Below are 12,264 nucleotides of genomic sequence, written 5' to 3'. Positions count from 1 at the left end.
TTCTAAAGCATGAGGCATTCACAAGGTAGGTGAGGAAGCACTAGCAGCGGTCAGCATAGGTTATTTTTGTACAGTTTTATTCTGGTGTGAATATTTAACAGATGAGACATTTGACTTCTTATGTTACATGAAAAGAAAAACATTCCTCAGAGTAAGACATCACAAACCGTCATCTTATAATCCTCAAGTGTATTTCACACTGTTGTCTCTCTGTTGGGAGGCACAACACTGGCTGTGTGATCTCATTATCTTCAGATATACACACATTTGGTGATAAGGACCCTTGCCGGACCATGCAGTTACCATCCTTTATTCTCCTTATTAGAATAACTTAACATGAAACTGTTGTAATTGGAAGGGGATCAGGGTTTTTGACTGCATGTATGAAGAAAAGATCTTGAGTTGCAAGCCCCTCTGACACAACAGTAAACTCTGTCGAGTCTATTATTGAACATGGCCCCATCTGACTTTCCTGAGTGCTCTCGTTCTCTCTTGCTGCCCTCCCCCTATAATGATCTGTGTTTAGTCTCTCCCAGCATGAGAATTGGCAAATGCCTACGTGCTGGATGATACTAATTGTCACAGGGGAGAGGGGTGATCCTCGCTCCTGCTCGCCAACAGTGCCTCACACACTTAGTTTTAATCAATAGGAGCAAATGAACAAGATGCACTGATGCCAGCAGGGCTAGAGCAATTACCATTAGTCTGCAAGCTCTTTGAGGTGAGCGGCGTCATTTGTTTGAAATAAATAAATAAGGATGCAAACACCTTTGTGGACGAGAAGAAAGAAACCCCTTCTCCAAGATGACGACTTTGCAATTCGCTGGAAGATTTTGCAATTACACAGCTAATATAACTCTGAAATAGAGCTGGACGAAGTTTCATCAACCCGATCTTATTCCGTGTGATTAAACTCCATTTTAAACATGTCATCAAGTTCATTTGAAATGCAGTGAGGCCTCTTCAGTCTTGAAAATATCGTCTTCACTTGTGTGTCTTTTCTTCCCCTTAAAAAGTCTTGATGTTGCGCCACAGGTTGAATGCATTACCTGTCGTCCGTCTCATGCAGTCTGTTTTATTTAAAGCAATTAAATAGAAACTTTTGGATGGCATCCATTATTCCATTAACGTAAGACAGGAGTTGTTCTAAGTGGTGAGGCATGATAAGGCCCTTCTAATCCAATTCTGGTTAACAGGAGAAAGGCTGTCCTTCGAGGAGCAGCAGCATAGATGACGGCATCGGCAGCACAAGCTGGAGCAACTCCGATCCCTCAGGTAGAAACTTTATCTCTGTTCTGCCAGCCCTATGCTGTGTGAAAATGTGGTATTGTTGGCGCAGAATGCATTTGACAAGCAACTTTTTTGTATAATTTTGTAAATATTTCATCCAAAACTGAACAGTCTGTCATTATTATTTATTCAACTCTACTGTGTATGAAACCTCCAGTAGAATCTGTAAGTTAACATAACACGCTCCAAGGTTCGCACCGTGTTAAGCCTTCTTCAGATACAGGAAATCAAAAAAACAGGACACCTTCTCAAAAACAATATTCCTATTAGCTCACAGATGTTTGTTTTTTTCACCCTTTCTCTACCAAACCGACAAACACTACAGGAGCGGTGAGGTAGCTGCTGCCTTTAGATGCTGCTGAAACCTTCAAGCTAATGGTAGAGTGCACTTTAATGTCCCACTCAAATGTGAGATACAAATGGGAAAGCTGGATTTTTGGTGATGGAGAAAGAACTAACAGAGCTTTATGAGTGCAGACAAACTGGCAGGCAATATAGAAAGTGATGGATTTGAACATGAAACTATGGCAAAGTGTAGTTTGACAAATTCCCTGCAAATGGACGATGATCTTGGAGAAGATGTATTAAAAGGTTCCATTTTTCTTTTGTTATTAGTTGAGTCCAGTGCAGATGTTCACTCTCAGAGCTCTCAAAGTTTCATTTTCATCCGCAGCGGGCAGCTGTTTGGAAGACAGATACGGTCTAGCTAGCTGGTTTGGAGCATGGGAGGCATTCAGCAGCAATAGTGCAGAGACCATTTCCAGTTGGTAGAGACCAAACCAGAGCTAAAAGAGAGTGAATATTACATTCATCAGGTGGACAGAAACAGGACTTATGTTGTTTCGTGTTAACACCTAACAGACGATATATCATTTTTGTGTTCACGACTTGTTTACACTGCCCCCAAGTGGCAAAAGCATCTCCTTGATAGTATTTTTCAACTGTAATTCAAGAAACCTCAACTGAAACAGTGGGAATCCATTTACCCTTCGGCAAGTTTCATCCCCAGTATCTCTGCTAGACACAAGCAAGTCAGTCTTGGGCAGCTTGGATTAATGCATGTTTAAATCCACATTTCAGACAACTCTCTGGTGGAAGTGTACAGAACAAAGAGAGGTAGCTCAGGCTGAACACATACCGCCGCACTACAACATGCGATGCTGCTGATTTGATTTGTTTTGATCATCCTCGGCCTTGATCATGTAAACAGAAGTACCTGTGCAAGGCGTGATCAGACGAAGAATCTCCGGTAGGCTCGAGTTTATTATGCATGGAGTGTCAGTCGGTCCTCGGAGTGATTATACGCACGATGGATAAATATAAGATGCCATAAAAGTAATCACATTTCCACAAGTGACAGCACATTTCTCTTTATTACCACACAGATGGAAACACACACACATTTTCACAAATAATTTAGTCTGATGTGTGAAGAAGATCCCTTTACTTCTTCATAAAGCACCAAGCCGGTGGTTGTTAAGCTGCAGTAATTATGTATGAGAGGTTCGGGATCAATAATGGATGCGGTGCGTTCTGCAACACTGTCCTGATTGATTCTCACTAAGACCGGGCTTCAGAATGGATGAGACAGGAGAATTATGTCCACTGATCTGTTTCAGTGTGTTTAAAGGTCACATCATCAGGTATGTTGAGATCTCAATTCATTACATGGTGGGTTTTTGAGTGTTTTCCTCCAAAAGATATTTAACTAAGCTCCGCTGGTGGTATTATATCAACACTGGGTTTGGAAACTTTAAAAATACGCTTGCTCTTGAATTGTTTGCACGCTATATCTCTCAAATCACTGGAGTAATGCATGAGACAGTGAAGGAGGGATAGAAATCTATATTTCACACGTCTCCAGTTTGTATATGTGCAGTTTTACCATCCTTTGGAGTTTGTTTTATGAGTACTCTTGCGGATGTCCATCCGGCAGATTTGACGGAGGTGGGTATGCTTGTGCGGCGCCACGTCCCGGAGGCGGTCTTCCTGGAGAGCATCGGTCAGGAGATCACCTACATACTGCCTTACAGCGGAGCCAGAGATGGGACCTTTGCTCTGCTCTTCCAAGAGCTCAACCTGGCCATGGCTGACCTTGGCTTGACCAGCTACGGCATCTCTGACACAACACTGGAAGAGGTACAGTAAGCGTGGGATTGAAAACCTAGTCAGAGACGCAGTATGGAATACGCAGATATACTGTCGAGAGAATACACACAGGAACACAAAGTACACATGCAGATCAAGTTGCCCCTGAGCTTATTATTTAACTTTGCTTCTGTTTCTTTTGGGGTCATTCAGTGTCAAGTCAGAGGTTTATGGTTTTAGATCTTGTTCAAAAATGCACATAGCCTGAAAAGATCTTGTCACAGTTCATCAAACTCAGTGCTGGCACCTTTACATTTTACTCTTTGGCTTACTGTGACTTTTTGTTCGCTGGCCGTTGTCACAAGCTGCTGATGCACTTTACTGGCCTGTACATACTCTGCCGTGGACACACAGGAGGTGCAGTGCCCTAAAGCAATGCCCACTTCCTTTCAGCGCCTATCTTGAGCAATTGGGCTGTTGAAACGGAGCGCAGAGCTCAGCAGCCTGATCGCGGTCTGCGCCGATCATTTCGACATCTGTTCTATTTTCGTTGTCTGCTGCGAGCGATCTGGCACGAAAAGACGCCGGTGATCTTTTAGAAAAACTGTCACAGCTGTTTTTGAACAACTCATGGATCTGTGAATAAGGATGGTGACGGCACTTAAAGCACTGCATGAAATACTGATATATTTTTAAACAAACATAAACTGTTCATTTGATTTGACACAAAATATCAGATATTGCTGCAGAAACACACACCACCACACTTACTCTTTTGGTCTTTATGCTTCTCAGTCTGTAAGTAAGAAATCAGAATTTTGGTAGACAGTTTTCAAAAACCTCCCACAACTCAGGTAATATAAAACTACAAAGGCGGCAGCACTATAACAAGCAACTTCACATTTACTACATTACATTTCTTTTCTTAGACTCGGTCTCAGTGCCAAGTATTGTTTTGAACAGCATGCTGATTTGAAATATGTGTGGCCCCTTGTGTGTTTTTCCTTCAAAGTTTTTTCACTTTCAAGCGAATGTCACACAATAGGATCTATGGGCTTTATTCATTTATTGGCAGTTGTGCAATGCTCATATTAGAAGCTACACTTGATTGTAGAGCAAACTATGAATTTTAGATGAACAGCAAATTGAGATGGAAATGTCGAGTCGTTTTAAATACTTTTACAACCTTGTAGCAACTGCACTGTCTGTAATCTTTAACAGAATTACACAATACAAATGTCTGCGTCGTGTTTATGTCATAGATTCCCTGTAGTTGCTTTTTCATGACCGACCATTGAAGTTGACAATGAGATTTGTATGTTTTTCTAAATTCCCTGAATTCAAATTTGCCCTTAAAACTGAAAGAATAAGTGAAAGACTTCTTCCACTCTTTGAGCTAAATAGATAATTTAAAACATGACGAAATAGCCAAACATATATTGTCACAAAGCTAAAAAAAGGGGTTGTAAGGATGTGATTTCACAGAACAGCAACATTTAGAAGCTAGAGCATTCAAACTTGCATAAATGACTTTTGCGTGAAGTACTTCAAAATACTATGCTTGAAAACTTCATTGGTGTAAAAGTACCATTTTACTTGCACTTGAAGGACCTTTAATCAATATTTTAACTTTTCACAAATAAATGACTCACAGTTTGTTCGGCACCCAGACGAATCTCGGATCATGAATTTGAGCGACTGTTGGTTAATGCCCCTCGTGTAACTCAGACATGATTCAGACACTCGTGGCCTGCAGGCGATGTAAATAATTCCTTTTGAATTTCCCCAAATTTCGGCACAACAAGGTTATTTCATCCATCCATGTTTTTCTTTTGAAGTCCAACCACACTGCTGTCGAAATGTGGTGTGATTTTCTATATATATGGTACTTACAATCAAGGGATGATTGAAGTTACGTAGGAGTTAGTCATACAGTAACACTCACTCAAGTTACTGTTACGGAATAACCTTTGAGCTCCTTTTTGAGTGTTTTTACAAAGTCAGAAGTCCTTTTTTTAATGTGTTTTTTCATATAATTCACCACATAAATTCATACTCGGTTCAAACGATGTATTTTTTAGGCTTGCCCTGAAGCTTGCAGACACTTTTAAGAGGGCAGATGTTGAAACGCCGCTCAAAAACCCACAACAGAATGAAATAGACGCAGGTCACTTTAACATTTTTGCACAGATATGAAGATTTATTTATTTTTGATTCATATAGCCTGAATTGATAATTGAAGTCAAGGAGGGCACTTCTCTTGGAGAGGTTCTCAAGTAAAGGTTAGGATCTCTGTGGATGCACAACTACGATCCGACACCGGGGATAACTGGCATTAAATCTGTGTTAAACAGTTTAGTTAACACACATTTGCATTCATCTTGCTTATGTGGGTCCTTATAAGGTGACAGGACACAAACTGCAGCTCTTATAAGAAACTTAACTCACACTTACTATGTTTATTTTTACAGATTTTCCTTAAAGTGGCAGAAGATACTGGAGTGGATGCAGAAATACCAAGTAAGGAGCCGATGTGTATGAATCATGCTGAAACAGTCAGAATAGAAAACAAATAAAGAAAAATAAAGGAGGCATAAAGAAAGAAGAGGGAGAGGGGAAGTAGGTAAATACGGTTCGGGAAATATATGGGCAGTGTTGGCCCAACACGAGCAGAACATGCTGCTGCATGCGACTTGCCTGAAGACCCCCTGCTGCGTAAAGCCACTTTTGACGGTTGGAGATACAAACATTACTTTGAATTTGTTGGACATAAGGAAAATAACTTGACTGTAAGGTGCACACTTTGTCTGTGTTGGAAACTTCTCTCCACCGCTGCTAACACTACCTCAAACCTAACGAAGCACCTATAGAGACAGCACGCACACACAAAGCTTGTTGCTAAGGAACCGTGGAGCAAAATGAATCTGACGAGCAATGTAACTAGTTATGTAACTAATTACTTTCTTCAGGGAGTAATCATGTAATGTAAGGCATTACTATTTTTGAGAGTCATGTGTAATGTATTACTTTTTTGAGTAACGAGCCCCAACACTGTAAATGAGATGCAAAGAGAAATCAATACAGACATAAATACATATTACATAAATACAAAGAATGAATACAATTACAAATAAGTGGAAAATGTAATGGGTAAGTAAATAGACAGGGGAATTTATACCTGTGATATTAAAAACGGAAGCAAATTGATACAGAAATATCAGTTTATGTAACATTTTATCAATTGATTAACGATTACATGTATTTTTACCATTAATTTCGGTGCATTAAATTACATATTGATTTATTAATTGAGCCATTTCTTCCTCCTTTTATTTTGAAAAATATTTAACCTCCTGAATCTCCACTTTACCTGTGCAGCTGCTGTTTGTTTGGAGAATCTGGCAGCAACACAGAGCACTTCAGTGTGGCCTTCAACATTTAGCGATGATGTTGCTGCATCATGTTGTATCAGGTTGAATGCTGGGTAGTATCATCTTCATGTTATAGCTGATACAACTAACCCTACATACAAAGAGGCCACTTCACTCCACTTGTGTCCACAATTCTTCCACTCCCACATTTGCAGCCTTTTCGTCCGTATTTACCGGCAAACAACTTCCCCTTTCAGTATAATCTTACATTTCCTTACAAGCACCTGGGTTTTTGTGCTTTTGCAGGGAATAATATGGCGTCATGCAGGGCAGGTAGCAATTCTTATTGTTATTTATAACCCTAAATTGGGTCAGGCCAAAACAACATATCTTATTTGTATTCCCACAGCAGCAAAGGAGCTGCTGGCGAGAGACTGCAAGAGAAGCTCCCGCACATCCAAGAGAAACAGCATCGCCAGCGCCCACAGTAAAACAGAGCACGTCTCTGGAAGAAGTGGCAAGTCCCTCTTCAATTTATCATACATTGATTTTTTTTTTTTAAGAATTACGACTCAATTTATGTTTTGAGAGTTTACTCAAAGCTGTTTTTGATAAGTCATATTCATGGTGGTGTAATTTTGAAAAGATTCTCAGTCAAATTAACTTTAATATATGCCTGAGCCTGGTTTCTTTTCTGTTTCAAATGAAGAAATGAAAGAAAAGTTCAGAAGTAAAGTTGAAGGTAAGTACTGTACTGTTTTATTACACCAGCAAGTGTTTTTTTTCCACGCGCCTTTTATTCTCTCGCGCTCATTACCGTCATGTAGTTTGGCTTCAATTTGTCTGTTTCACCTCAGTGGCCTTTTTGAAAAGAGGGTATAAACAAGTGCTCGGTCTTTCAGAATGAGTCATTTTCAAACAGAACTTTCTTCCATTCTGCACAAGCCTATCGAAGCTTTCTCTTCACCTTTCTGCCCTCCTGAAAGAAATTCACTTTCATTCAGTGTTTTTTTTCATCATAGAAAATGGCTTTCAATCAGAAAAGATTCATTATTTGAATTATCTTATTATTGTAGCGAGACGTAAAATCAAGGTGTCAACGAGACCTTTTCCCTACAGAATTGCACCCAAAAAACATCTCTAAATTCCTGATGTGTTTAAAAAGAAGCAGCCGCTACAGTGAGGAATGAGCTAATTCAGCTGGCAGGCTTAACACTTAAGTCATATTTGATCAGCCCATTAGCTGTGCTGGAGAGCATGCTCAGCATGTCCTTTTACATATGCATAGATGATAAATAACAGGGTGGGTTAATGTCCACTGCAGACTCAAAGAGGAACGCCAGTGTCAATGGGAAGGGATCCACAGTCATCACCGGATGGAAGCTGATCAGGAGGCAGTTCCTGGCGCTCTTTATCAAGCGCTTCCACTACGCCCGAAGGAGCCGCAAGGGACTCATTGCCCAGGTAATGGCCACAGTCTGTCATATTGATGGATGGAAGGGTTATACTAGGAGGGCTGCATGGGAGGATCAAGGTAGGATTACATGTTGGCTTTCAAAATCCGTTAATGACACATACGATAGAGAAAGCTCGTTTAAAATCTGAAGGGAAAAGTCATCCATCTCGATGGGGTCAATAGTGGTGAAATTTAAGTTGTGGGGAGAGAAAATCAACACAGAGTGAAAATAAGTTGAAACATCTTGCAGAGCAGCGGATGACAGTGAACTGGCTGTACAATAATTATTTTTATCTCTGAAAAGAAGTCACGTGTTATATCACTTAATAGCATGAGGGAAAAAATAGGGTGCCTGACTGCAACACAGGTTCATTTTTCACAATGTAGCATACGGGAAAATAGTCTTTGATTGAGAGTTTACTGGGTGGATTTATGCCTAGCTTGGCCAGGAAACTGTTAACACATTTGTGTGTGGAGCGAGTGAGTCAAAGGTATGTTCGCTCACCTCAGAGTACGATCAGTTTCACCTGATGGCTATGATTGGCACCAGAAAGGCCAAGTGACACCCGTGATTTGTTTTCCCATCACTTTACTGAGCGCTAATCATGTGTTTTCGTTTAGCCATATATTAAATGTGATCGCATAACAATTACAGCGATGACAGACCGTTATTAGCCTATTAAGTGAATGTCTATATTATTTTGTTCCTCATAAACATAATTTCAAAAGTCAAAACCGATAAACAGACGTAATTTAAATGAGTCAAAATCAATTCCGGTAAGAAGCAATTTTCAGGTTTTTTTTTTTTTTTTCTAAAATGTGGGTTGTGACTTAAACTCTGTTTGCATACACACACACACACACACACACACACCTACACACACACACACACACACCGACATGATGCTGAAATAATCATAAGTGAAAGTGACTGAAGTGCAGCTCATTCGCTCAGGTCCTCTGTGTGTGTGTGTGTGTGTGTGTGTGTGTGTGTGTGTGTGTGTGTGTGTGTGTGTGTGTGTGTGTGTGAGATAGAGAGAGAGAGAACAATGTTTCACCTTTGTGAGGTGTACAGGTTCCTCTTGTAATTTGCTGCAGTACCAATCCCCATTAGTCACTGTCAGTCTTGGACGTCCCTCTTTAGTGCGGACGCAGCGCAGGATGGAGGGATAAGTGTGCGAGTGTGTACGTACAAGGGTGCACGTCGTCTGCAAGGGCGCACCTCCTACCTCCTGCTCTTTATTCATTTGGCTAAAGGATTTTTTTTTTTTTTTTTGTCCCCCATCATGTCAACAGCTCCCATTGTCAGCTGATATGATTGTGTGGTGAGGTAATCTCCTGGAATACAAGCGGTTAGGGGAACATAAAAGAGATTATGGCATGTAGCACAAAAGGAGTGATTTATGGGAATGAAAGTTGGGCACGGGCGAGTGTTGGCAATGTCAGGATCAGGGAGAAGCAGTTATTGGTCATGTTGCAGCAGATGAGCTGAAGGCTTCTGGTTGTTTGGAGCTCAACCTGATGACAACACAGCCTCTTCAAGGCTGCCTCGCCTCGAAGCAGCAGATGACACTCATTCCTGCTCCAGTGTCTGAAGTATTTGTGTTTATTTTCATGGATCGGGTTTTTTCGCTGGAAGTAACATCAAGTTGACTCACTATTTGTCATCTTTTTTCTGAATGCTGTGAAAAGAAAACATTAAGGCACCAGTCAAAAATATCCAAGGTGATGCTACTATCCACTTCAACATGAGGAAACGCAAGAAAAGCTATTATTCACAAATGAAATTGGGTAGACGTAAACGTTTCGCTGAGGAAACAAATTCGATTTAATGAGCCATTTGAGTTTGCCGGGAAATATAACACGTCTTAATCGTGTTTTGGTGTTTATACCCTGTTTGCATATAATCCTGTCCTCTTCTTTAAATCCCCGCCAAACTTGAGAATGCGATAAACTCATGCATTGTTCATGGCGGCGCTTTGGCTTTGTGAGCATAATGACTTCCCCCTGTTTTTTTGCAGATCTCTCTCAATGGAGGAAGTACCAGCTGTCACCTGCAATTACTGTTGAGAGAGAGAGAGAGAGCAACAGGAAAAGAATAGTTCCGCCATTAAGCTTTTCAGTCCCATTGCTGCTCTTTATCTTGCTTTCAAGCACATTTCCACGACCGTAGCTCCATGCAGTTAAATTCAGGATTTTCAATTGTGGCATCTTGAATTGGCCTGGCAAATTGTGTGCCCCGCAATTAATCAAGTGTACGCATACCTCCCCCTCCTGCCGCCGAGCTGCCCCCCAACCTACTAGTGATTAAACATGAAAGATATCTTGCTTTTTTTCCCACTGACCTTTTTGGCGGCTCTAACAATGAAATGAAAAGAGAATTACATGATGGGGAAAAAGGCGATTGAATGAGGGAGGGCGCTGGCGAGGAGGACGGGAGGATGGGGGGTGGTGGAGGCTCGGCGCCGTCTAGTCTTTAAAAATAACAACACAAAAGACAAGAGAATAGCGAGAAAGTAATTATATCTGAGAGGCCAGATGATGGTGGCAGCGGTGGAAGTGTTTAATCAAAGTCATAAAGCGTTCCGAAGAGCCTAAACAAGTTTGTGGGGAGCATATTAATGTGGCACGCGTCACTGCGATGATTGCATCAGGCATTTTGCAGCACGTAATAACAGTGAGGCGGCTCGTGGAGGGGGATGATGAAATGGATCTGACTTTGAATCTTGTGCCGTCATGCTTACACACGGAATCACCCGTACAGATCTCCAATGCACACTGCATGATATAATACTGCTTCTCTTGTGTGTTGTTTTGTTTTCGAGGAAGCCCAGCGATGTTTTTACTAATATTGTGTAATTTAAGTGGTCATAAAATGATCACAGCCTGTTTCTACTTACAATAGTTATAGTGTGCTCTATGACTATGACTATGAAGCTATTTGAATTCTGTATTACCTCAGGTCCTCCAGTAATTGTCGTCACCCTAGCGGTCGATGGAATGCCTCAAATCTGATTCTGTTTCTTGCGATTCAGTGAATTTTGCAAAAAAAGTCAACTTCAGCTCATTTGGCAGTTAGAAAAAATACCCACGATTTCATTCCAATCTCACACATTTGTAGCATTTCTGTAACATTTTGCCTTCAGATGTAGTGGGATAAATATCTCAAGCAGAGCCGCCTCAGGGATGCTTTAATGAGATAATTTGATTTCAAATTTGTCACCATCCTCCTAGGTGGTCCTGCCTGCTGTTTTTGTGTGTCTGTCTTTGATCTTCTCGCTCATCGTGCCACCGTTCACTGAATACCCGAGTCTGGAGCTGCAACCGTGGATGTACGGCCTGCCTCAGACCACCTTTTACAGGTAAGCACATTATGTAAAAATGGCATGAAATGCTTTGTTTTTATTTCTTATTACGGCAGTTTACCTGATTCAGCACTGATTTTGTTATTTTCCTTTAAGAAATCTGCTCGCGGTGGATAGTTAGAGTAGAAAGAGCAAAAATGGCAAATGTGCGCCCAACAGTACGATGTGAGAAACTTAAAATTTCAAAGGCAGAAAATCAAAAGGAAAAACATGACACTGTACTGCTCATGCTGTTTGACTGCCAAGAGATTTTTGCATTGCTGAGGTCATCAATCTGGACGCTGTCCCCTTCTTGGCGGCAGCTTGCCATTCTGTCACTGAGAATCATGCTTGGTGACAGGACATGGCCTTGGTGGACGTCAGCACCCACTGCGAACAAACCTGACTTATTGCAGAGGATGTGGACACATAAGAACACCCAGATGTGCACCACTCTAGATGGTTTTTTAGTGTTTTTTTTTGTAAGAATCTGATCCAAGACATGTCCTTACTTTCATGTGTACATGAAATTTAACAATTTGGATTTCTCCATGGTAAATTAGAATCTGAGTTCACAGGTAAAATCTCCATATTCACACCTGTAAGACCCAGATTTCTCCCACAGGACGCATCCTTCTCCGTGACAACGAAAGTGCTGTAAAAATGCCAATTGAATTCTGATAGGCGTCACCGGTCACAGCGTCTGTCTCAAGCA

General features: G+C 41.1%; 1 protein-coding gene across 5 annotated transcripts in view; it reads left to right on the top strand.

Moving 5' to 3' along the window:
* The window catches only part of LOC115590183 (phospholipid-transporting ATPase ABCA1), a 171,989-nt gene that overhangs the window by 91,991 nt on the left and 67,734 nt on the right, over nt 1-12,264 (top strand). For 3 of the 5 annotated variants that reach the window (XM_030431448.1, XM_030431447.1, XM_030431449.1), the window contains exons 24-30: nt 1,197-1,275; nt 3,227-3,429; nt 5,850-5,898; nt 7,159-7,266; nt 7,459-7,491; nt 8,074-8,213; nt 11,440-11,567. In XM_030431448.1, the coding sequence (XP_030287308.1) occupies nt 1,197-1,275; nt 3,227-3,429; nt 5,850-5,898; nt 7,159-7,266; nt 7,459-7,491; nt 8,074-8,213; nt 11,440-11,567 (740 nt within the window). The remainder of the gene's footprint in view (nt 1-1,196; nt 1,276-3,226; nt 3,430-5,849; nt 5,899-7,158; nt 7,267-7,458; nt 7,492-8,073; nt 8,214-11,439; nt 11,568-12,264) is intronic. The other 2 variants (XM_030431450.1, XM_030431451.1) reach the window with 1 other exon arrangement.

The sequence above is a fragment of the Sparus aurata genome, chromosome 10 (genome assembly GCF_900880675.1).
Source record: "Sparus aurata chromosome 10, fSpaAur1.1, whole genome shotgun sequence".
In the NCBI taxonomy this organism is placed as follows: domain Eukaryota; kingdom Metazoa; phylum Chordata; class Actinopteri; order Spariformes; family Sparidae; genus Sparus; species Sparus aurata.
Note: the sequence above shows the minus strand (reverse complement) of the source record. Positions and strands in the feature narration are given on the sequence as shown.